The sequence below is a fragment of the Rhamphochromis longiceps genome, linkage group LG20 (assembly GCF_057381845.1).
Source record: "Rhamphochromis longiceps isolate RC_006_pf linkage group LG20, R_longiceps_female_GT1.1, whole genome shotgun sequence".
NCBI lineage: Eukaryota > Metazoa > Chordata > Actinopteri > Cichliformes > Cichlidae > Rhamphochromis > Rhamphochromis longiceps.
This window is the reverse complement of record NC_140576.1, coordinates 23063826-23088590: the sequence shown is the minus strand read 5'-3', so window position 1 is coordinate 23088590 and position 24765 is coordinate 23063826. Positions and strand designations below refer to the sequence as shown.

The following is a 24765-nucleotide window of genomic DNA, read 5'->3' as shown; positions in this document are numbered from 1 at the left end:
AATTTTTAAATCCACAAATGCGCAAGCGAGGTTGAAACAAATGAACCTCAGGACTAGTGTTTGAATTGCACTTTGGAGAATATAGAAGTATAATGTTGCTGTAGAGTTAGTTACGCTGTAGGCTCAGAGACTGTATATAAAAGATGGATGTAGGTGTTGTGATTATCGCTCAGAAGTTTAAAGTTTAAAGACTTGAGATAAGCATTATGCTTATTGTCTAATTAACTTTTTTCTACTCAGAAGAGAAGAAACTGAAGTGTGCTTACGTCTTTCCATTCCCTAAACGACACCCTGCTTTACTTTACATTTGTGTGCAGTTTACGAAATTACATCACACTATATTAAATAAGACATAAACTAGTGATAGAGGCCATAAACCCATCAGCTAAGCGGTTACTGAGGCCATAAATTAAATTGGAAATGCAGTTAATTTCTCCCAGACTCATTTCTTCTAGCCTTATACACAAGCACGATTTCTTTTTGTTTCTTTCTTTTGCAGTTGGAGGAGCTGCCCCCTGCTGGCTATAAGAGCAAATGCCCTATTGGCTTCACTTTTCCAACCTGTGGGTTACATCCATCCTTTTATATAAGTCAGTGTGTGGGTTACAGCTAGAGCTCAATGGGCTATTAGGAGTTTCTTTTTAAAGCTGACCAAAGAATGTGCACACAGCTGTAACTACATTGCTTTGATATCAGAGAAAACAAGGGGAGGCGAGTTCTAAGTGTCATCCCCCCCCCCCCCCCCCCCCCTGCGATTTCTCAGTCGACTTGTGGATTTTTATTTGCGATGCACATAGCAGTACAGAAGTGATCATTTCCTCAGGAAGTGTGAGGTGCACTGAATCTAAAATATTATTTTTGGGGGGCTTTGTGTTCATGTTTTACTGAGTGGCAAAGATGCACTCGCATGAGTAACAGGAACACTGACTTTAATGAAACTTCAGCACATATCAATAGATGGCTTCATATGTACAGTATTACCATTTGAATCATCCAACACAAATAAGGCATTTCAAGTTTTGGAAATGGTTTAACTGGTTTCACATGTTTTGGTGAATCAACAGGTTTTAGGGTAGCTGACATGTCACCAAATTTAATTGGTAAAGCAATTTAAGAGGTTATCAAAGGCATACACGTACCACACAAACAAATGGCAAAATGTATCAAGACACACAAGCAGTATTTGTAAAACATCTTCCTCATAATGCATTTGTTTCATCCTAACATATTATTCGTGAACTCATCAGACTTTGGCTCTTTTGTGGGTTAGAAGGGGGGAAGGTTCACCACCACCATAAATAGTTCATGTACACAATGAAGGACAAACAAATTATGTACAATGTTTTTCCTCTAATATTAAAAGGAGTAAAGAAAATCCTGAGGGCTGTCAGCTTCTGCACTTGCTCATCCCATGTCCTTTGATATATTCCTCTCCTGTTTGGTGCTTCGTAGTACACATCTGTCTTACTGATGTCTACGGAGGGACGTCAGATTCTCTCCAGATATTAATCCAAATGCACAGACAGTCTCGTTCTGTCTCAGAGTTGGAAAAAAAATGGGGAAAATGTATTCATTACAAGGTTATGATGAAGTTTCCTGCAGGCAGCTTTGAGCAGGAGCCTTGAGCAGAATGTGTTTTATGTATTCTACATCTTTTTACACTTTGATTTGAGAAGTGTCTGCATTTCTTCAAGCAACAATAGGTTCATTGTCTCTTGCGTTAATTGGTCCTACGACAGTGCTGAAATGAGAAAGAAAGACACATTTAGAGGGCTATATGCTAAGAGTTAATAGCACAGAAGAGAGCACAAAGTCTGTGTTTTGCTCTTTGCTCAGTTCAGAAGTTGGAACAGTTGGGAGAAATTAATTAGTAATCCAGTTTCCCAGTAAGCTGACCTGCAAATTATCCTCTGCACCTGAGGTCTTCACTTGCATCCCTTCTGCAAAATGCTAATATGTTGATGTTGTGTATGGCTGAGTGTTCTGACAAGAAAAATAAGGAAGGAATTAAGAGGTTAGACTCAGTTGTTAACAAGTCAATTTGCACTGAAAAGGAATCCTGCAAAGTTCAATGTTTTGCTGATGCCACAGACAGAGTCACTGAATGCTACACTTTTCTTCCACATTTCTGCTATAATATCATGAATCCTGCGGTCAAGAGAGGTTATCTTACCCTTGTGGTTTTGATCTTGTTCCCCGCATAACACATCCAGCCTGAGTTGTCAGGGAGCGTCTTACATTCCTCCCCCTCCAGGCAAGGCTCCATCTCACACCACCACTTCCCAATTACTATGGATGCTACAGGCAACAAAGACAAGAGAAATAACATAGTAGGCAAGTAAAAAGCCCCAAACTGAAAAAGCCTGAAAGCACAGCTTTGGTGGTTAGGAGATTTAAGGTGAAGTTGTCTAATTCTAATTATCTATATGTTACGTCAAAGCTATCGGTAAGTAATGTGGCTGTATTTGATAGCTCTATATGCTTTGGACAAACCGTTTTGGTGAAAAACTATTGCTTTACATTGTATATCCTTTAAAATGTGGCCTCTTTATTAGATGCAGTTATACATTAATACAGAGGCTGGAACTCAGGCTTTTCATTGAGTGTAGGGATTGGTAGGTGTGACTGGGACTTGACTTTAATGCACACCATATCCCTGCCATCAGAAGAGAAAATTGCCTTAAATACAGGGTAAGTAGACAGTAAATGGTTTGCAATGTGTGACAGAGGAAAAGAATGTGTCAGAGCTGACATGGAGAGCACTCAAATATCCCTCAGTCTGCTCAGATATTGCAGTAATATTTGCAAAAGGGTTTAAGATAAAAGCTGCAGGTGAGAGGTTTCCTAAAGCCAATATGTGTTTTAGTTGTGTCAGACCCCGACACCAAATTCATTTCTTACAAAGCATTGAGCTTGTGTAGGAGACATTTGTCAAAGCATGTGTAAAACCTTCATGAAATATCCACAAGGTGCATATTTAATCAACACCTATTTTGTCTGTGTCTCTTTGCCTTATTCTATTTTTTATTTCTGCACTCTTCCCTGAGGTGCGCTACATTTGGCAGATGTATTTGACTGTCTTGTGTCGGAGTAAAGCTCACCCCTGCAGAAACCTTCTGCTGTCTGTCAGCAACACAATTTGTATGTGGCATTATCGCAGGTAATGTTAATCTTATTTGGGACAAAGCATTGCACGGGTGACTTCAGCCTTTTGAGAGATTTGCACAAATCTCTGTATCTTTACAAAACATATTTTGTATGTAAAACAGAACATTCTTGGTAGAATTCCAAGGGGGAAGCATCCTATTCTTGCAAAGCAGTCACTCACAGAATAAATACCATGCAATCATAGGACAGAATTAGTAAAGCCGATATTGTAGATTAACCTGATATTTTTTCTTCTTCTTTGGTTATAAAAATACTCACCGTCGACACATGAAGGCCTGTTTCTAGTGGTTCCAGCTACCTTCCCTGGCAGACAGGAACACTTGACCGTCTGTGACCGCTCCTCAATACGATTCTTATTACAGCATCTGTGAGCAGCAATTACCTCACATGTGCCCCCTTCTGATAAGAAAGAAAGAAAAAAAATGGGCTACATTTAGCCATTAAGTTGAGTTGCATTTGCGTTCTAAACACTTAACTCATTTGTGGACATTTGCGGATTCACTGCTGGAAAGTTACTAATTTAGCTGAGCTCCGTGTTAACAATTATGAGGTTACTTGAGTAGTTTACACTAATCTTGCTGTTTGGAAGGAAATATTTCTGCTCACCTACATTTAACTGATGATTGTCGCTTGATTAATCAAAGAGACAATTATTAGGTTTTTAATCAACAGCTGTGTTTTCAAGCATGAAGTATTTTGGGGAGCAGTTTCTCCTGTGAAAGCAGACCCATTTTAAACCTAATGAAGGTCATTTTAAACATAGTTATTGACAAAACAGGTTTTCTAAAGATGCTATTTAGCTTTCTGAATGGAATGGCTTTTTCCCAAATATCACGATATTAATAATATCAGATTCACAGTGAATTTTTTACATCTTTAGTTATGCTTTAGATAGTACATATAACCACATATGATAAGCTTATAAAATGCTTTGGATTGGCCAAGCTTGCTTCCATGTGACTCTTTATTAAAAGAGCGGTGTATGGGTCGGACCCCTTCTTATCTCTCAGATAACTATGATTTTAGTTTAGATATATAAAATGCTCATCTATCTATCTATCTATCTATCTATCTATCTATCTATCTATCTATCTATCTATCTATCTATCTATCTATCTATCTAGCTATCTATCTCTATATCTCTCTATATATATATATATATCTATATATATATATCTATATATATATCTATATATATATATATCTATATATATATATGTGTGTGTGTGTGTTTATTAATAAACAACAACTGTCATATTTATGTTTCTGCTCATGATTTTGAATGCTTTAAAAATGTCCCTTAAGGTACTTGAAAATGATGTATCTTGTGTTTAATCTACAATGTCCATATTCATGAATTGTTTGTTTTTATGCAGCAAAATAACAGTAAAACATCACAGAAGTTTGCCGTAAACCAGAATAATCATTCCTGTGCTTTACAGTCTTTGAACAAGCGAAGCCCCTGCAGCTTGGCGAATGTGAAATGACGATGAAGAGATGTGTGAGAGCGGGCAGAAAAAAGACATCTATTAGCAGGAGGAGAGGCCTGCTTCAGGGTTATCATGAATATGAACACTGCATCCACCATGCAATTATCGCCAAACTACTGGCTTTGCCCTGAGGGATGTTAGAACTGGACGAAACGGACATGACCCACCTCGGCCTCTGGCCTCTCCCACCCACTGCGCTCAGACTCTCCAACATATGAGAGCTGTGCAGCAAAGGACCATCTGACAATTACACCCGTCAACATGACAGAAGATCAAGGAGGTTGCAGAGAGAAAGAGCAGTGAGAGGGGGAAAGTATCTGGTACACTGCCAGCAAAGTGATTTGAAGTAATGTTTGACAATGAGCTGTGGGTTTGTGAAATGTGTCATGGCTAGATTTGCATATATTGCTTCACTGCATTTGAATATTTTGGTTAGTGAGGTCCTCTTGATTCCTAGTAGTTTCTTCGAAGCCTTGGACACCATCTTAGCAGAAAACCCGATGTTGTTTGGTCATCGGACAAATCACTGCAATGAAACTAATGAAACTAACCATAAAGCAATCAAAAAAGATGGGGCTGTGTTAGTTGTGAGATGATTCAAAGACCTTTCTTTCACCTTTCTTTGAAACTTTTGCTATTGCATATAATCAGTGATTGAATATTTACTAAGTTGTTGTTAAAAAAAAACAGCATACAATTAAGTAACACTCAACCAACTGTTTCATTTGTTTATCAAGAGAAAAATAACAAATATTTGCTTGTTCTAGGCTCAAATGGTACACTGAACTGGTGAAGGGATATCTTTTCTCACTAATTAAGGCAAACAATGAGGACATGGTTCATTCTACAGTTTGACTACCATCTGACTGTTGTTGCAGCCATAAACCCTTCTTTCTTCTGGCATTTCCTGTCTATATTTCCTGTCTTCCTCTCATGCAGTCATAAAGGGAACAAAATGCTAAGAAATATATGTGCCCTGGTACTTTTTTAAGAGTAAAATAAATCTGTGTAATAAATATGGTTACCACTCTACTCACAGTACAGCAAAGCACTACCTATTGTCAGCACGTGTGCACATTCTCAATCTATTGATCACTATTGCACTCTAACTTTAAAATTCCTTTTCCTATATTTAATTGCATTATAATACCTTAAAACGCCAAATCGGGGCGACGTGGTGCTCACACTGAGCTCTGAAACTGAAATATGAAGAGGTCGCATGATAATTTTGGATCACTTCTAAATAAAGGAAGAAAAATGTGATTGTAGGGATTCAGTTTTTAAGTGGAAACTAAATTCATTCATAAGGCAGCTTAAATTTAAAAAAAGGAATAAGATAAATCTTGTGAGTCATCATCTAAGTTCCGGGGGGATTAACCAACACGGACCCAGGTGACCTACTGGGTAAAAGTAGATCACTGAACTTCTCACTGTGATTCTCTAATTTTTACCTCATTGCATTAAGAGTCATCGTTATCTTTTCTAAGTGTGTAAAGCTTCAAAAAGTCAGATTGGTATAAACTTATTTGAAATTGATTCAGGATTCAGTATTTCTCCTGGGTTGATATTCAGCATATTTACAATCCCCGGTTGTGAATCTGCTCTTGCGGTAGCAGAAGCTAGTTGTGTTTATTAATAAACACAACTAGCTTCCCATTAAGGGACAAAATGAATAGTCAAATTTCAGACCATGGGAAGGATAGAATTAAAAAAGTTTGTCATTTTCTCGCTTCTTGCCAAGTCTGTGGAGCTTCTTTGGGTTATCATAACTCCAGGTTGTATATTTCAGAAAACATAAACAGCCTTTGGTTTAACTGAAAAATATCCAAATTCTGTAGCCAGTCTGAGCGAATATTGCCTGCTGCCTGATGCACTCAACAAAAGGGCATGTCTGCACAACGTTAATCGTGATGTACCAGTGGAAGCAGTGGGGCATCATTTGAAAACAACAGCCCACAGGGGTTTGTTCTTCTTAATGCATCTCCTTAATTGCATAAGACAGCCCCAGATTTCTTCTTTGATCTATTAAAAACACTATTCAACAGAATTAACTTGCATTGCTTGTTGCTACCAAGCACAGCAAAGAATAAGGATACTCTATTTTTGGAAATCATCACCTCCGAAGAATACATTAAAATCGAATAAAAATGCAAATCAGTGTGGTATTTCCAGCTGGCAGGTGTACTGGGTACCTTTAAACAAAAGCTAAGCTTACACTGATGAATGCTTTTCAACTTCACCCGTGGTTTCAGCCTGCAAGTACAACACGCTGCATGCTCCAAGACCCCATCATTGCATGATAAATATTGCAGAAGGAAACGAAGGATAACATGGCTGGATATGAATGCTCTCTTCAGGTAAGGGCTGGAGTCATGCAAGGGTATAATTGTTTTCTGTATTTCCATTTCTCCTATTATCAGTCTTCCAAATGACAAATGGCTTTTGACAGTGTGTGTGTCTGCCAGTGTGTGTGCGTGCTCATGGTTGTATTGCCTCTACAAAAACATTTTGATTGACAGGGAACAAGGGTCACACAGAAATTGTCATTCATCAGGTCAGAGGTCACAAAGAAAAAGGGTCTCAACTGGAGCTGCCCTGATTTTGCTGCCATGCTCCCTGCTCCTGCCTCTTCATTACTCTGGGCCAGAAAACCTGTATAACCTGCACTCAACAGGGCACAACTCATTTTCAGGCTTGGAAGAGCTGGGGAAAAAATAATTCTGCTATATTGTGGTAAGATTTCTCTAGTGTTGCCTGGGAAGGTCTGTTCCTGGTGTTGTTTGGTTTCTTATGGCGATTTATTGCATATGCTGACCTTTGTTGATCTGTTATGAGAAATAAATCCTTGGAACAATGAACATGCTTTTGATTGTGTTTGACATTTTCTAATTCTACAGTTACAGATACAATGTAAATGATTAACGATGAACAGGACATCAATGATACTGAAGTATTTACCAAATTAAGCATTGAAATTTAAAAAAAAACATACGGAATCACACCAATTTTCTTCGAGCATATGAGATAAATGTTTACATTAATACTGGACTGTATTTAAGAATAACTACATTTACTCAAGAGAGTAAAATCTATGCAGCATAAGCTAAGATTTTACTTTTTCATCCTTTTAAGAGTCTAATTTGATCCTATATTTGCCAGAAATCAATTTACATCTTTCATTAGCTGCTGTATGCCTAAAAAATGAGAGCGCTGCTAAGCCTTAGAGTACATTAGATCAGAGCTGTTTTATCAGCAGAAATAACTTTTAAATTCTTCTCAGCTGTTTTTTTTTTAAAATTTCATATTAAAAGTACTAGTCATACTGTACAACTTTGTGCCTTCAGTGCAGCTAAAGGACCTGTCTTCTGTTGTCTTACTGCTTTATTGGTTGTGTTTGTGTTACACTTTTATCAGTCTATTACTTGATATTCAAAGCACTTTTAGAGCTTCTTCCCTATGACTTTATACATTTTCACATTTAGTTTAACATCTACAAGCCATAAAATTTGATCAAAGGGTCCAGGAGAGCTACAAATGGATCTAATGGTGAGATCATTACCTTAAGTACTATACAGAAATGCTTGTAGAAAAATAACTGAATTGTAGATGCAGTGTTGGAAGAAATATTTATGTATTTTTCGCCCAAAAGCAACATACTGGTTTCCAAGGTCAAAAATGAATAGCATACCCTATAGCCAGCAATAATATACAATAGGTCTATCTGATGTGTTCTTATAATATCCTCATATGCAGCAGAAGTAAATCATTATCAACACTTTCCTGTCTCACCCAACTTTAGAGCTTCTCAACGTCAGAAAAATGATACCAAAAACTCATAAAAAAGGAGAAAGCAGAAAAGGTTGAGGACGATTCGTTCTGGATTCATCTGAACTCCATGATTTTCGAAGCACCTAAAGCTTGATATGTCTGCAAATCAAGATGTAACAGCGTGTTGATAGCTAATGTAAAATCAATTTAATACTGATTTTGTGAAACACAAAAAGCAGAAAACAAAACATTTCTCTAGCACTCTAAACAACTCCTCACAGAGGGTTCTGTGCAGAACAAGTTTACCACATGGAAAATTGTCAAAACACTTAAATGTAATGCGATTATCTACACAAATGACAACACCTGGGATCCGCAGCGTCTCATCTGCTCAATGGACAGCAAGTGTCGTTCAGTCAATGCTCTCCGGCACAATGAGTCACGCTGGAAGCCAACAACACTGCATCGAAATTCGATGAGTTATGGACAGCAAGCCTGGTTGAAGGCAAATGCTGTCAAATCATGCGTGACATGAACGCGTAGCACCAATTCTGAATTTCTGTGGATCTGCGGTCCTGCCTGCCTAATGAATGTGAGCAGGGTTCATGTGGGACCAGTAAATGGTTCTTCAGACGTGATGAAACAGCTATTGCGCAGAGGAAAATGGTCAGTTTATCTCAATAGAAATGTCACTACGCAATAAGTATGCAATGGCTCGCTGTCTACTGTAATGAGCCCAGACTGTGGGGTTGTCTCTGGAGACACTGATAGCAAGTATACCCTCTGAATGACAACACTCCTCTGCCATCTGTTTCAGGCATTCAGAACTGTGTATACATGAAAAATGTTATACGTGTAATTCATATAGGGAGTCTGAACACCACGATTTAATGAACAGTGAATATAACCGAAAGGAAAGCACTGAAAGTAGTCACTGTTACACTCCATATACAAACCAAATGGAAAGCCTAAGGGACTCAGTTTAGCAGATAACCAGTTTCTCTCCTGGGCTTTGGGTTCCATTGACTGGCAGCCGGTGGCACTCTGTGTACACCCTGTTCTGAATGTGTATGCTTGCACAGTGCACAGTTATCAAGATATATTGTCACATGGCACATGTGACAATATATCTTGATAACTGTGTGACATCTGAATAACTCCAAACAAGCTCAGAGCTGAGTCCATGTCACATGGAAGTCCCTGGAAAGTCCGTAGTTCCTGTGGTTAATTATTTTGTAGCTCAAAAGTCATTTATCAGAGACAGCGGGCCCTGATTTCCCAACCACAGAAGTCCACGTTTTAGAGCACCATGCCTGTCACCTATTAATGGGAAATGCATCCAAGGTGACCCTTAATAGGCTTCACTTTCTCTGTGCATGCTCTCTGTAGACATCCAAGCCAGCAGGGTACAGCAGTTCTGTTGCTGACAGGAAATGGGAGCGCCAGATTAGAGAATGTCAAATTAATGCAGATGGAAGACAGTGAGAGGCACAAAACATGTGACTGCATGGTGTCAAATTGAGTGTCTATTTTTTTCCCTGCCTTCTGCAAAAACATCTGAAATCCCTGCAGTACTGTTGTTATTCTAGACATAAATGCTGGGGTGAAAGTGAGTGACATATTGCTCGATACACTCCGAGACAAATTTGTTTTGAGTCTGGAGAAAATGCAGAGGAGTTGTTGCAGTGTAAATGAGATTTCAAACAACGCTCGAGTAAATTTGAGAATTGCAAATGTTTAAAGAATTAACAGAATTTGTCAACAGCTTTAGGTATTAATTGCTATCAATGCATATTTAGGTTGATCTTTTTTTTCTTCTTTAAAACACTTGCATGTTGTAAGTTTACAAACGTGTGCGCATGTGCTTGATAGAAAGGGGGTATCAACACTGCCATTTTCTACTCTGAAAAGGCACTGTCCATGACAAATAAAAGTACAGATATTCATGAAATATGCCCGGTGGTTTTGACAGCATGTCACGCAAGAAGGCCGTTAGATTGGTCTTGTGCAGTGGGCCAGACATGGGTGATACTTTATTGAAATGCCAAAAGACTACTCACAGTGCAGAGCGTGCTTTTGTTTTAAGATGCATGAAAACTGCATGTAACAAAAGAAGCAGTGAGTAGTGGAGAATGGGTTTCTCATTTGCATCTGAGCCTCAAAGTCTGTCGTCTCGTGTTGTCACATACAAGACGGGACCGGGACACTGGCGACACCGTGGTCCTGATCAAGGATATTCCGTGCTATTTTGACTCTTCAGTGAGTTGGTCCCACACATGAAAAAGGCCAGTGGTTATGTGTTTTTTATGGTGTGGCATGTTGAGCATGACAGCAAAGTACAGCAATCACACAGCAGCTTTCATGTCCATTAAACACACATAAAACAGGCTATGCTGTTGTTGCACACGATTACTGCAGAGTTCTCGGAAAAGGAGCGCATAGCAAAGAATGCATTGTAAAAATTTGTCTTCTGTCAGTGTGATGTCATTCATTTTTAAATGTCAAGCTGTTCCTGTCCTTCTATCTAGCTTTTTTTTTTCTCTAACTCGCAAATGTCCAGAACTGGTATTTCATATTTTTAGATCGCTTGCTCAGATGAAAGAGTTGCATTCAGCAAGAAGAAAAGCAAGGAGAGATAGAGCCAAAGCAGAGAGCCTTTAGAGAACGGCTGTTCGCCTCTGATGTGACTGCTGGCTGGCCCTCTCACTGCCAACCAGACAATCCACCCTGGGTGCCGATGTGGTAGCAGCATGTAAACTGTGTAACATGCGTAATGCAAAGATTAAATGACCTTTCCTGACTGTTCTCTCAAGAGACAGTGGAGATTATTATGTAGGAGTGCCGATAAGGGGAGAAATATGGCAGATATTATCTTTGCTGGCCGCCCGTGCCAAAGGATCAACATTTTAAACACATCTTCCTGCCATTAAGGATGATATAGGACATTTGTTTTGTATATTGAAACATTTTAAATGCATGCATAACATGCTTTAAATTAGACATTGTAGATGTATTCACTTCACTGACTGCCTCATAAAGTTCTTGTTAATTTGCTCGATACTGGACCAGATTTTAATGTAGACCCTTAAAAAGCACTGTCTTTTTATTGTAATTTAATTTCTTCTGGTGATGCATGACTTGAAATGTCTCATTTAGTCTCTCCGTCATGTTCTTTATATTTGACAAAAACATAATATCCCCACTTTCGTCCCCCATTTTCACACATGCATTATCCAGTCTCTGCAGGAAAGGTAATTGGATCTGTGGTGTAAATATGCCAGAAGACTTATAGCACACCAAGGAGATATTAGGAGCAGAAAAAAAAAATAAAATCTGCATGAGAGCCTGATAAACCCAATATTAATTACTTTGCTTATTCCTAATACTACCCTCCCCCTTGGAACCAATTAGCAAGTTGAGATGCTTCTTTTCAGTTTAATGAGGTCTAAGTAATGATAATGAATTTCATATTCCTGCCAAGCATTTAAAATAGGCTACCACAAAGGCAATGCCATGTGAAATGATCTCTCAAGCATAATTCCCAGTCTGCAAGAAGTATTTCCTTCATTGAAAAAATCAAAAATGTGGAAATGATGTCCCATTTTTAACACTACAAATACAGAGCATGAATTAATAGAAGTAATATTTCTTCACCACGATGCTGTTTGGGTACCACAGGGGTGTTAGTTAAAAGAGACTCTGAATCTGCAGTCTCAGTTTTAGCGAGATTACTTTTTTCAACTCGATCATAAAATCCCCAGCATCCAAATTCCACAGCAGCTGGCCAACAGTGAAGTGACAAAATCATCTAAGGAGCAAGACGAGCATGAGGTCTGCCACACCTCAAAATCCTTTGCAAAGAGAAAAAAAAAACCAGGCTTTGTGACAAGGTCTACATCTACACACCCACAATGTGGCTAAGCTGGAAAACTAGTCACCAGGGTAGAATTTTACATTGGCAGAGAGTGCATTCGCCCAAGCAATCCTCAGCACACAAGAGACACAAAGGTCTGAACTTGCTGATATAATGTTTACAAACTCTGGGGGCGAGAGCTATCACTAATTCACTGGTAGTTTTTGATTCCTGGGGAAAATGTTGAATTAAAGTGAACGAGTGCTCACACATGAACACTTGTGCAACCACTGACATCAGCAATTACAGTGAAGTGCCGTGATGGTGGGATCCTTTCCAATGTGAAGGCTTGTTTTGATTCACTGACATAGGAACAAAGGATAAAAAGGCTGAATTGATTTTTTCATGTCATTAATAATGAGGAATTTGAAGTGCTGTCACGGTGCCTGGCAAAACATTTACTGTAGTCTATTATCCTGTAACTCAATGGGCTTACGGGCCTCTAAAAGGGGGCGACATTTTTGGCTAAAAACAACACAGAGCCCATCTATGTGGCTGCAAAGTGGTACTCGCTTTCCTCTTATCATCTTATTAAAATAATGGTTCCAGAGAATACAGGTTCACAGCCGCAAATTCAAAACCAAGATATGAAAAAGAAAACAAAGAGAAGCTAAACAACTAACAGGAAGCACAAAAATGAGCAAAACAACAACCAACATACACAAGAAGAGGCACAAAGTAAAAACCAAGATATAAATAGAATACAAAATGAAATGCAGTAATGTTATTTTTTCAGTTTGGGCGTCTTGCCCTTGGGAGTTCTGGGGGCATGTTTGTCTCCAGGGTGCCACTAGCTCTTATCTATTCTGTGACTCTGGGGTATCCAGGGTTAGAGATAGCAGATAGTTATTCTTTTAGTTTCTTATTTAAATATCTAAAGCTGAAAAAAAGAGAAAAATATCTAAAGCTAGTTATTTTTGTTTCCAAGCAATTTAAATATTATTCATGTGAAGTTTATTATTCCCTCTAATAAATGCATTTCTTTATCTTTGTAAGTCACCCAGCAACACGAAACAACTCTATTCCAACATTTGTAAAATCATGCTGTGGTCTAAAGCAGATGTACAATTTAGTGTAATAAAACTTTGATACTAATTACTCCCAACATCATCATCATCCATTAATTGATGTGAAACTTTAATTGTTTGCATAAACTCATTTAAGAAGCAACTAATTTATTTTCAGACACAGATAAACTTGCTCCATAACTTTCCCGAACCGTGTTTATTATTAGCAAAAACACTCATTCGGTTTGCTGTTTTCACACAACACAAAGGACGATGTCTGTAGAAGCCGAGTTTTGTTTTGGACTATTTCTGGATTAAAGCAAACTGAGCACTTTTATCAGGATTCGGGGTTTCAGAGTCAACTATCCTTGAGCTATGTCAGCTGTCATAGCAACATATTTAGAAAACTGCTGCTAACTACAAACAAATCCAGGGTCTAACAATCTAGCTGATGACCCCAAGAGGATGCACTGCTTCTTATACCCAGCAGAGACAAATTTGTTTGAAACAATCCAATAATAATGTCATTCGGAGGCAAAACGTGTTCTGCTATTCTAAGCAGTTATTAAACAGTAGGCCTTCTTAGCAGAGCTAATGTCTTACAGAAGCAATTGGCCACGGGCCACAGTTCGTATACGCAAAGTTCTAACATAAATGTACTAATTTTAGGAGTAACAATGCATTCTGTTTGTTCCTCAGGAGCTTCTTTGGCTTAGTGCAAAAACTATTTACATGCAAGCTTTCAAGTAGGAGTTTAAGCCATAAGCATTTGGCATTTTGTTTCTTAGTGATGGATTGAACTGAATTGTTAGGTGAACTCTGTTTTACATCACTAAACACAGACTTTAGAGCAGTGGTTCCCAAAGTGGGGTGCACTCTGAAGGACAGAAGAATGCTATAAAGTGTATAGACTATATTATAGACGATGCATTTCTAATAGTTGTATTTTATGTTACTTTTTTAAACACATCAAAAATTCGCAGCTGCCTGTTGTCAGTTTGGAGGTGTGACCATAACACAGTAAAGGGGCTTCCTTGAGCGAGGGTACACACAGTCATCTTTAGTGACAGCCTAAATGAGACCGAAGCACCTCTTTATTGAGAATCTGTTGATATGACTGGACGCTGTGTTTCATCGGACTTCTCTGATTAACTGCATCTTTGTAGGTAAACAGAGACAAACTACAGATGGATTTTGTATTCCAAGTCACAATTTACGTCTACAGACATGCTTTTTTTTAAGGAAAAAGAAAGCATAAACCACATTTATCATACATCTTTTCATTCTCAGCTGTTTTCCCATTTTAACCCGCCGTGATCAATCTTAGAATCAGGGAGTCTATGGCCTTCAAATGTTTAAATCAAATTTCCAAGGGTATACTTTGGCTTCAAGGATATTTACATAATGTCCACTTTGCTTAAAACATGCAGTATATGCTCCAATAGACTTTAGAGTGCCTTGAGGGTCTTGAGGTATGCAAGAGTGTGTTTTCTTGTTTTGGCTCGTTCTGGGTCACTGATATTATGAATTAAGGCAGACATAAGGATGAATAAGTTTACTTAGGTCACTTTTCTGTCACATGTAGTAGGGAATGATGGGAATGAAAGACTTTTACGTTGGGATGGAGGTTTTTAATGGCAGCAGATCTAAAAAAGCAAGACATTGAGGTAACCGCAGATGATGAGGATTATATTTATTTGTGTCTGATGATCAATGAGATATGACTTTGACAGTGCTACCTCTCAGATAATGAGGTTCACGGCAAAATAGCAGGCTGCTGCCAGCAATGTAATGACCTCAAGATGTGACAGATTTGCAATTACTGTTCTGACTCATGAATGAGTGCTATTAGGCTGTTACAGTGGCCTATTTGTAATAGGTTATGTACATAAACATGGCATATAATGCACAGTGTTAAAATACATCAATAAGTTCTTAAAATGTAGAATGTTTTTGTAAAGAAACTGAAAGACGTTTTTAAAATAAGGTCATTATTCATTAGTATCATGTTCTGAAAAGTTCGTTTAATTTCTACTTTAATTTGTTACAGTTCTCTAAAGGCCCGGAAGAGAAAATTTAACACTGCAGCCTTTATCAGGAGGATAAACTTTGTGAGCCATTAACACCTGTGTTATTAATACTTGGGAAAATTTGGCTTCAATAAGAAATAGCCGGTGAAGTCATGAGAGAGAAAGAGAGAGAGAGAGAAGCCTGGCAAATTAATTAAGCTGTGGGCCACAGAAATTCATTTTGCATATAAGCGTTGTGACCACAAACCATAGCCCGGCACAGAATTGGCAGAAAGACTTCAATTAAACATGCTGTTTAAACAAATATCCACAAGCTTAGAGGAGTACTCTCTTATGAATAATTCATAGGCTAAAAGATAAATGGGAAATACTAGAATATGTAAAACCTATTTGTAGCTGTGAGCATACAGTAATAATTAGGCCACTGATTGTCCTCAGATTCATTTACTTAAGAATATATTTTTCTTTCAGGGCTAACCAAGGAAATTACATGAATACTTTCTAAAATATGATGGCTGAACAAGCTTTGCCTCAGCTTTCAGCAGAGCCATTGAAGCGGGAAATCTTTTTAGCAGGCGGTAGAAGAAGTTTCTGGTGTTTCACAGAGTGGCCGATGGTCTTTCAGTATAACAGTAACATGTGTAACAGCATCAGGACAAAGTGAGTTTGCCGAGTTCCAGATGTGGCGAAGCCTCGGGCTGAGGCTGCACGCCACTTCCCATTGGCACTGCAGCAGAGCAGCGATGACACTAGTGAGAGCGTGGTTGAGAGGAGGTCTAGGGGAGGGGAGGAGGAAGATGTATGTCAAAATAATGTGCCTCCAGGATGCCTTATATAAGGCTATTAAATTGTCAGTGTCTAAAACAGTGCATAGTGGATACAACCTTTGCTTGTGACAGCCGAAAATCCATTTTTCATGTTTGTTTCATTGTGAGCTTTGCCAGCGAGTGGTTTCTTTTGTTGAGGCACACAGAAAAAAGTCCTGATCCTCTAGTCCCCACTAAAGCTGCAGAATGGGAGACATGAGGGATTTATGTGGTATTTTCACTCTAGGAAAAAAAGGAGAAACTATAGTTTCACTCCATATATTAGAAGAGAAGATATTTAAGCTGCTTAACACTGAAATTTCATCGATGTTTGAAGGAGCCATCTTAAAGAGGAAGAAGGGTAACTTTGCAAGAGTGCAACATGTAGCATGCGTGACTTAAATATGAGCAGATTTTAACATGCAAGTGAGCTCCTTCTGCTTGTATCCCCAGTTCTGCTGCTTTGCATATCTTCTCTTTGTATGCATGTTCACTCACAGCCAAATGTTTTACAGTAACCACAAGATAAGAGATTATCTGCACGGCGTTGAGATTCAGTGACCTTTCAGTTATGAACAGTTTGACCCTGCCGAGCCAAATGTTGGTGGGAGTAAGTTCACGAGAGAGCAAGGCCACCTCAGGCAGCCACTATCTACTGTTTGTTGTAGTTTTTGCTAACACCTCCACATGATGCACTGCATCACCAATGGCACTATTTCTTCCCCTGAATGTAGACTGCTGCTCAAAAAATTCAACACACCTTTGTTCCCTCTGAACTGAAGCATGTATTTTGATCTTTAACAAATATCACACAACATCTGAGGTGCAAAAGTGTAAATAGCCATACCTGCACAGGATTTTTTAAATGTATTTTTAGTATCTTAGCTTACATTTTAAAATCATTGCCAAGTTATGGGGGTTATTTTTTTGTTTGGGTGTTTGTTTACCAGGTCAGAGTTTTAGACAGAAAAAAAAATTGTCCATCTGCGATTCCTCTCGTTTCCTCTGGATATGTTCAGGGTCAAGAAATACACAACCCCAAATAAAAAGCAACATCTCTGACCAGGCCTTTACGGATGCAAGACAAACACAATCTGTTCTCTTTTGTGCACTGTTCACGCTATTTGCACCAAATAAATACAGCACCTCATGAATCATACCGCAGAGAGCAACCCTGCCTGTACCAGGAAGGCGGAGAATAGCCCTAAGCATATCTGAGAGAGTGGCAGGCAGCAATCTGTAAGTAGAGCTGTAGGGTGGAAAGCAGGCCACCTTGTTCGATTCACTGAGCACACACAGGCACCTAGTCAAGGGTCATCTAGCTAATGGACTTCTGGACACACATTCTTTGCAATAAGGCTGCCAATATGTCAGTGGATGAACAGAACAGGTGCTTCCACAATGTCAAAAAGAAATTATTATTGAAAACACATCTGGAGTGTGAGACACAGTGCTGATAATAAATCTCTCAGATGCCTGTTCACACAGCAGCCGATAATTCATCAACAGTTTCAATATGTTTAAGAGATATAAAGAGCAGGTCACAATTAGCTGATTCCAAAACCACTACACATGAATGATTTGATATACGTCCGGGTAGATCTAAATTCCTATTGGCAAGGACACAACTGATCTCTCGCCCTCTGTAATCTTGATTTCCTCTGGTAATACCAGTCACCGTGAACTCGTGGCATTTTGCTGCCTTTAATGATTGGCCCAGTGGTCTGTAGCCAATGGCCTTCTTGCCACCAATTCATGACCCGTCAACCCCAATCCTCCCACCAATCCAACAGGCACACAACACAGCACAGAACAAATGTTCGAGTGTCAGAATCAATCCAGACAGGCATCCCATCCTCCTCTCATAAAACTGGCATCTCATTTGTGCGGAAGTGAGGTCTATGGAAAAATGGAATGACAGGACATTTTCCCTGTTAGTAAGACGGGGACCTGAAGGATTCAAATTGTTTCTTTTCTCCAAAAAAGGACCCGAACGCACAGTTGAAATATTAATTCAATTTCCTTTTGTTGATATGAGACCACCTATGAGAAGATACCCCATTTGCCTGTGTTTTTCCCCTCTTCTTTTATATATTTTTCTACGTCTCCAATTCACATGCACACACCTGAGTGATGAAATGGAGGTGTTGGAATGGGAAGTCTTCTGACTCACAATATTGAGACTGTTAAAAAGACTTCTTGCTGATATGCTTGAGGTGCACCAGCGCATAGAGGAAATAACAGACACTCAGGACCTGCACATTCATGCAGCTACTTCTCCCTTTGAAGTTCTGACAGCATTGAGCTTCCTCTTCTCTGTTGAATTCGGAGATCATAATTATTTACCATAACCAGGGCTCACGTCCGCCTGATGAAAACAAAAGTCCGACCGCAATGCTTCACTCATATTCCATTCAGTGCAATTTCACAGTCAACACAATCGCACAGATCAAATTGAGGGGGAGCAGTGTAGCATGAATATCAACCGTAATAGCTGAAGAAGGAAAAAGCAAAGGCATTCATTGTTTATCTGTGTGATCTTCAGTAGAAGTTCTCAAGCTATGTGGTGCAAATCTTAATGAAAGTCAGCCCCTGTGCAATCTGCCTGCTAAATAATTTGTTAATCACTAATATATTAATGAAATAAAGACTGAAATAAAGTGGGCTAATATTTTCTCTTAGGAATCTAATTAAACACTTAAGCAGCCAAACCCAGCATACAGTAGCAGTACTCAAGAGGCAATGGAAATAAATGGAGATGATTCAGAATGTATTTTTTGCAGCCATTTCTATGCTGTATGTGTCATGTCAAATAAGAAAGAAAGTACAAAAAGACTCACCAATCATATGAATTGTGGTCCGCCCAGGCCTTGTCCCAGGATGCTGTTGGATGGTGTCGTAGAAAGTGGCCTGACACAGCTGGATGGCAGTCACACTGACCCAGAGGCACAGGCAGAGCAGCCAGGACATGACAGGACACATCTGCTGAGGACCAGTAGAGCTGGAATCAACCCATAATGCATTATGTCTCAACCTCTGACCTCACTCTCCCTCACCTCCACTTCTGCCCCATCCCCTGTGCATGCACACTTCTGGAGTCTTGAGCAAAAATGAATACATTTCAATTTTCTTTTAAGCACTTTTGTCGGTAATTTGACCTCAACGCCCCTCAGTGGAGATTTTTAGTCATCAGAATTTATCATTAGCATGATTATATAAGTATGAGTTCTTCACCATTTCATCTTCCTACTTTGCCCTGTCTTGTCCCTGAGCCACAACACTGCAAATGTGAAGTGATCCCTGGGGACTTTTTCCCATGCAGCAGAGATTTCCCCTGACAGGCTGACTCCCTTCAACTCCTGAGCTGTGCTCCTGCCTCAAAACCAAAATCAAACTTAAAGAAAGATAAGATTTTGCAAGCAGCTGGCTGCCGTGGCTTTTCTGTATCTGTCACAGTAATATGACAGTGACGTGGTGGTAATAGGAATCAAAAGGCTTGTAACGTCTCACCACGCTGTTTAGATAAGAAAAAAAAAGGAAAATATAGAATTCACGGCGAGGAATGCATCTGGTCATATCAAAATGGAAAAGGAAAAAATATTTTTCTAAAAACATTCCTTCCCTGAAATTCATTCATATCAGGATTTATTTATTAGGTTTTACATTTTAATCTAATTTATATATTTCAATGACAAGCCCTAAAAAAAACTTTTGTCAAATCATAAGTAAGAAAAAATCTCATTGGTAGTCCTGGGTTGTCTTTTCTGTCTTTTTATTTATTGATATTGGTTTTGTAAATGTTAAACTGGAATAAAATAGATAATTAGCTAAACAGACAGTGCAATTTTAAGCAAAATCAGTATCATAAAATAAGATCAAATGTATTTAGATTTTCTCAACGCTGTATCAGAGAGTCCAGTTATTCTTTATGAATGCATATTTCACAGTTTCCATTCTTTTTCTTCAAAGACTGATACAAAACCTGAACATCTTAACAACAACAGAAATTAGGTTTCACTCAGAGAAGAACAAAAGATTACCTTACCTGAGCAACCCAAAAAATGAGTGTATAAATATCTCAACAGAATGGCATAAATCCATCCATAATTCTGCTCATGTTGATCCCATCCAATAACTGTGGATTTGGCTCAAGCAGGGAACTCCGCTGACTCTGTCTCCCTGCTCCACACTTTGATAGCAACAGTCCGGTATTTCACGAATGACCGTCAAGCCAGAGTCAGGAAATAGATTTACAGCTGTTTCAATTCCACCTTTGAATTATCACTGCTTCCCCTTAAAGAGCTGCTCCCAGTGACACTGAATTCATTTGCCCCTTCGCATTTATAGGCACGTGCAGAGTGGTCCTTGATTAACTGTAGTGGAATCTCTTCTTTCCCCGTCTGCATCCTTCCAGTGAGAGGCAGCCTCTGAACAGCAGCGCTCGCTGAGTCCCTCCTCAGCGAACACTGAGAGACAAATGTTCACGTACAGCTTGGCTGAGTGTAAAGAGTGTATCACATGTCTTAAAGCCAGACTGCCTCTGGATTAGATGGCATAGTGGGATTCCATCTAAACAGATGCTTCTAACAAATGCAAATAAGGGAAACTGGTATCACTCATGTAGCTGTGACCACGGGATTAGCAATTATTTACATTTAGAATGCATTTATTTTTCATCCGAGGCAACAGTTCATTTTATTCTTTTATTCTTTTCATCTTTAATTGAGTGTCTCAAATCTGTCTACATTAGGGTTTTAAAGACACGCTCAGTGTTTCTAGGTGATTCAAAATTAATCTAAAAATCCTGACCAGAAAGTCAGGATGTTATGTTACCAAGTAACAAAAGATTCGGGAGAAAATAAAAGCAGTCCTCAGCATACCTTTATTTTGTTGTGGGGAGGTGTATAAAAGAAGATGAAGAACATGTTTCCACATGCTCAGAAGAAAAGAAAATTGAAATTGGGTTGTTTTGAGAAATAAAAATGTCCATTCATCTGAAGGCAATCTTCACCTACTGTTGGAGGGAGTTCTTCAGTACACCATTATGGAGATATAATGATGATCATAGGGGGGTGAGAGCTGTAATATGAAGTAAGTCAGTTCCCATCTGGATGAGTGGAAAACAGCTAGATCCTCCCTGTTTTCCACCACCTTCATTATATGGTGATCTCTACTTTTGAATTGTGTCTAGATGTTTTTTTTTTGTTTTTTTTTTATCACTGGCATGCAGAACATGCCCAAGGCCTGCAGCTCACACTGCCATCTCTACGGCATGGAGACATCACATTTTATTTTGATGCTTGCTCAGGAAGACAGGGTGCATTCCCAGTTCAGGAAGGAGCGAAGAATACCCACAGTGAGAGAAACTGCAAGAAACTGCTGGAGATGTATGCACGTTACAACACAGCATTAATGTCTGTGGCTTTGGCAGAGTCAACTGTGTGGGGGTTTGGGACATATAGGAGAAAGCCAGGCAGCATAAATTGCTGAGTTGTTCAGAGCAGAACAATAGTTTCCAGAGATGAGGAAGTCATTAATAGTTTATAGAGGTTTTTGCATGATGACACTATTTTTTAACAAAGGGCTGAACTTCATTCAAGTCACCTGCTTCACAGGGAGATTGTTGAGAAATATGTGAAATTCATGGAGCACACTGGAGACTGTGTATCTCAAACACAGAACCCTGAAATCAATACTGCCATTGATCTTTATTCCTGTGACTCACACAGACAATTACCCAGAACCCAAAGCAAGACGTGGGCATATGGTCATAGTTAAATATTTGCAAATGGTGTTAGTGATACCGTCAGATTACTTTTTGATATGTGACCAAGTAGCATGAATAACTTAAAATGGATTATTGAAAGTGACTTATTCAGTATAGTATCAAGAAAAGGTGAAAGATGCACCATTACGTCTGAGTACATCTGATTAATGTACCACTGAATCAACTGTTAAACATTTACTTGTCTCTGTGACTTTTATAAAAGTCTATATTAATTCTCTGAACTGACAGGCAATCACTGCATTCAGGAACGACACAAAAGCGGTACATGTGCAAAGGACACTCAAGTATCAAAAGCGTATTGCAACGTGAGACTGAACAATTATTCTGACATTGACCCGACTGAACCTGGTACTAATGCATCCCTGATGTCCAACTACTTGATGAATGGCTAATAATGAATCTCTAAACATGAAATAAATTTAGACACACATATACAAACATGGTCACGTGCACACACAAACAACAAAGCCACACAAACTATGCTGTCAGCAGACTGAAAGAGGTTAGAGCCTAGTGATGTGCAGTGAAGAGCTTGTTTGCAGCCCAGTCAGAAATAATAAATCTTAAACATAAGCTACATAAACAATTTTGGTATTTTGAAAGTTGTGGTTTTGTTGTGTTTAAAGCCATCTACAGTATTATGAAAAAGTCTCAAACTGCTCCTTTAAATTTTTCTTTCAAGGAGCCAGACTTTTTTTTAAGCTATTTTAAGCGAGAGTTCTTTAGGCTCTCTAAAGGTCTTTCAAACATTGGGTGCTTTTCACTCTTTTTCAGTCTAGTCCTTGTATCTGACCTTTTTTTTTTTTGTTAAGCCACTTAACGCTGACCTAGTGTACGAATCATTCAAGTGAGGTGTCTACATATACAGTAACAGACAAATCAAATCTTTAGACACTTTGTGACTAGCAGCCTGTTGCAAAAAAAAAACATAATTCACTCCCACTTCTTTAGCTGAAAAAGGTTTCAGTTTGTCCTTCTACTGTTTACTGCAGCCTCGTCTAAAATGGTCTCACTGAAAGGTTGACTGTGAAAAAGTAATTCTTAAGGAATGAAAACAGGGTGAAAAAAAGACTGAGGAATGCCAAATTACACAGGAAATGTGCTGGGAATAAGTAACAATAGGTCTTATAAAGTGATGAATGCAAATGTAAAATTTTTGGTTCAAATCGTCATTAATAAGTTCAGCGAGTATCATCAACCATTTTTAACCATGCTGCATTTCAGTCACTGGAGTTGGGGATGTTGTCAAAAACACAGAAAATTACCATCAGATTTTTGTCCACCAAGCAATACCATCTAGAAAGTGTCTGATTGACATAGGCTTTATTATTTAGTAATGACAATGATAACAACACTGCTACAATGAAAGCACAACTTGGTACTCCTAGAGCAGGGGTGGGCAACTCCAGGAATCGAGGGTCGGTGTCCTGCAGGTTTTAGATATTACCCTGGGTCAGCACACCTGAATCACATGATTAGGTCGTTACCAGGCCTCTGGAGAACTTCAGGGCATGTTGAGGAGGTCATTTAGCCATTTAAATCAGCTGTGTTGCTTCAAGGACACATCTACAATCTGCAGGACACCGGCCCTCGAGGCCTGGAGTTGCCCATCCCTGTCCTAGAGTATTTAAAAGTAGAATGGGAGGCAGAGGCTTCAGCTTTCAGCCCCATCTTCTTTGGAACCAGCTTCCAGTTTAGATTTGGGAGACAGACACCGTCTCTACTTTTAAGACTAGGTTTAAAGTTTCCTTTTTTATAAAGCATATAGAGTTGGATCAGGTGACCCTGAATCCTCCCTTAGTTACGCTGCAACAGGTCTAGGGTGCTGGGGGATTCCCATGTTTCTTCTTCAGCCACCTTTTTCACTCACTATGTATTTATACACCTCTCTGCATTTAATTATTGGTTATTATTAATCTATGGCTCTCTTCCACAACATGTCTTTGTCCTGTTGTGTCCTGGCAGATGGCCACCCTTCCCTGAGCCTGGTTCTACTCGAGGTTTCTTAAAAGAAGTTTTTCTTCCCACTGTCACGAAAGTGCTTGCTCATAGGGGGTCATATGGTCATTGGGGTTTTCTCTGTTTTCTTTGTATTTTTGTCGGGTTTATACCTTATAATAAAAAGCACCTTGAGGCAACAGTTCTTGTAATTTGGCGCTATATATTGAATTGAATTGAATTGAATTGAATTGAATTGAAAAACACACAATGGAACACTGAGTCATGGATTGGCCTCCCCAGCAGACTCACATTGGTGAAGGAAGGTGGGATTACCTAAGAGAGTTCAGACTGTGTTGAAGAATAAAAGTGGTGATATCAAATGCTGACTTTCAAGCTTGTTAGAACTGGGCAGACTCTGTTTTTTGCCTTATACCCTCTTATTTCTTTCTGTGTTTGCACATGTTTCAATAAATGATTACACTTATTTCCTATTTTCCCAGCAAAATATGAAGAATTTAGGGGTGACTTGAGACTTTTGCAATAGTGCTATAGGTGAACTCAAATATCACACCAGGGAAAATAAGTTGGAGAAAGTAAAGAAATGAATTTCCTTCCTCATGTTCTGTAATTTGTTATTGCAAACGTAGGCCATAAAAAAGGAAACAACATGTTGTCTCTCAAGAGTTTCTATACAGCCTGTGTCATCACTTTATCTTTCCTCAGCTGAAAGTCCACTAGCTCCCACTTTAAAACACCAAATCCTTCAAAACAAACAAGTATATACTTTCATTTTTCAGTTTTTTTGGACACAGCTAGGCACTGTAGGTTTGACATTTTTGACACTCACACAAACA

General features: G+C 38.9%; 1 protein-coding gene across 2 annotated transcripts; it reads right to left on the bottom strand.

Moving 5' to 3' along the window:
* Positions 1 to 912: 912 nt before the first annotated feature.
* On the bottom strand, positions 913 to 20621 carry LOC146645331 (chemokine-like protein TAFA-1). 2 transcript variants are annotated; one of them, XM_085393828.1, is made up of 6 exons: positions 20228 to 20621; positions 19023 to 19164; positions 3427 to 3567; positions 2174 to 2298; positions 1897 to 1983; positions 913 to 1741 (listed from the first exon to the last, which is right to left on the bottom strand). In XM_085393828.1, exons 2-5 carry the CDS (start codon positions 19162 to 19164, stop codon positions 1951 to 1953), a joined length of 441 nt encoding a protein of 146 aa, XP_085249954.1. In that variant the 5' UTR covers positions 20228 to 20621; the 3' UTR covers positions 913 to 1741; positions 1897 to 1950. The 2 variants fall into 2 exon arrangements, with proteins under 2 accessions (XP_085249954.1, XP_085249955.1); XM_085393829.1 differs by having other exon boundaries at positions 19023 to 19183; positions 20228 to 20283.
* Between the last annotated feature and the right edge of the window lie 4144 nt (positions 20622 to 24765).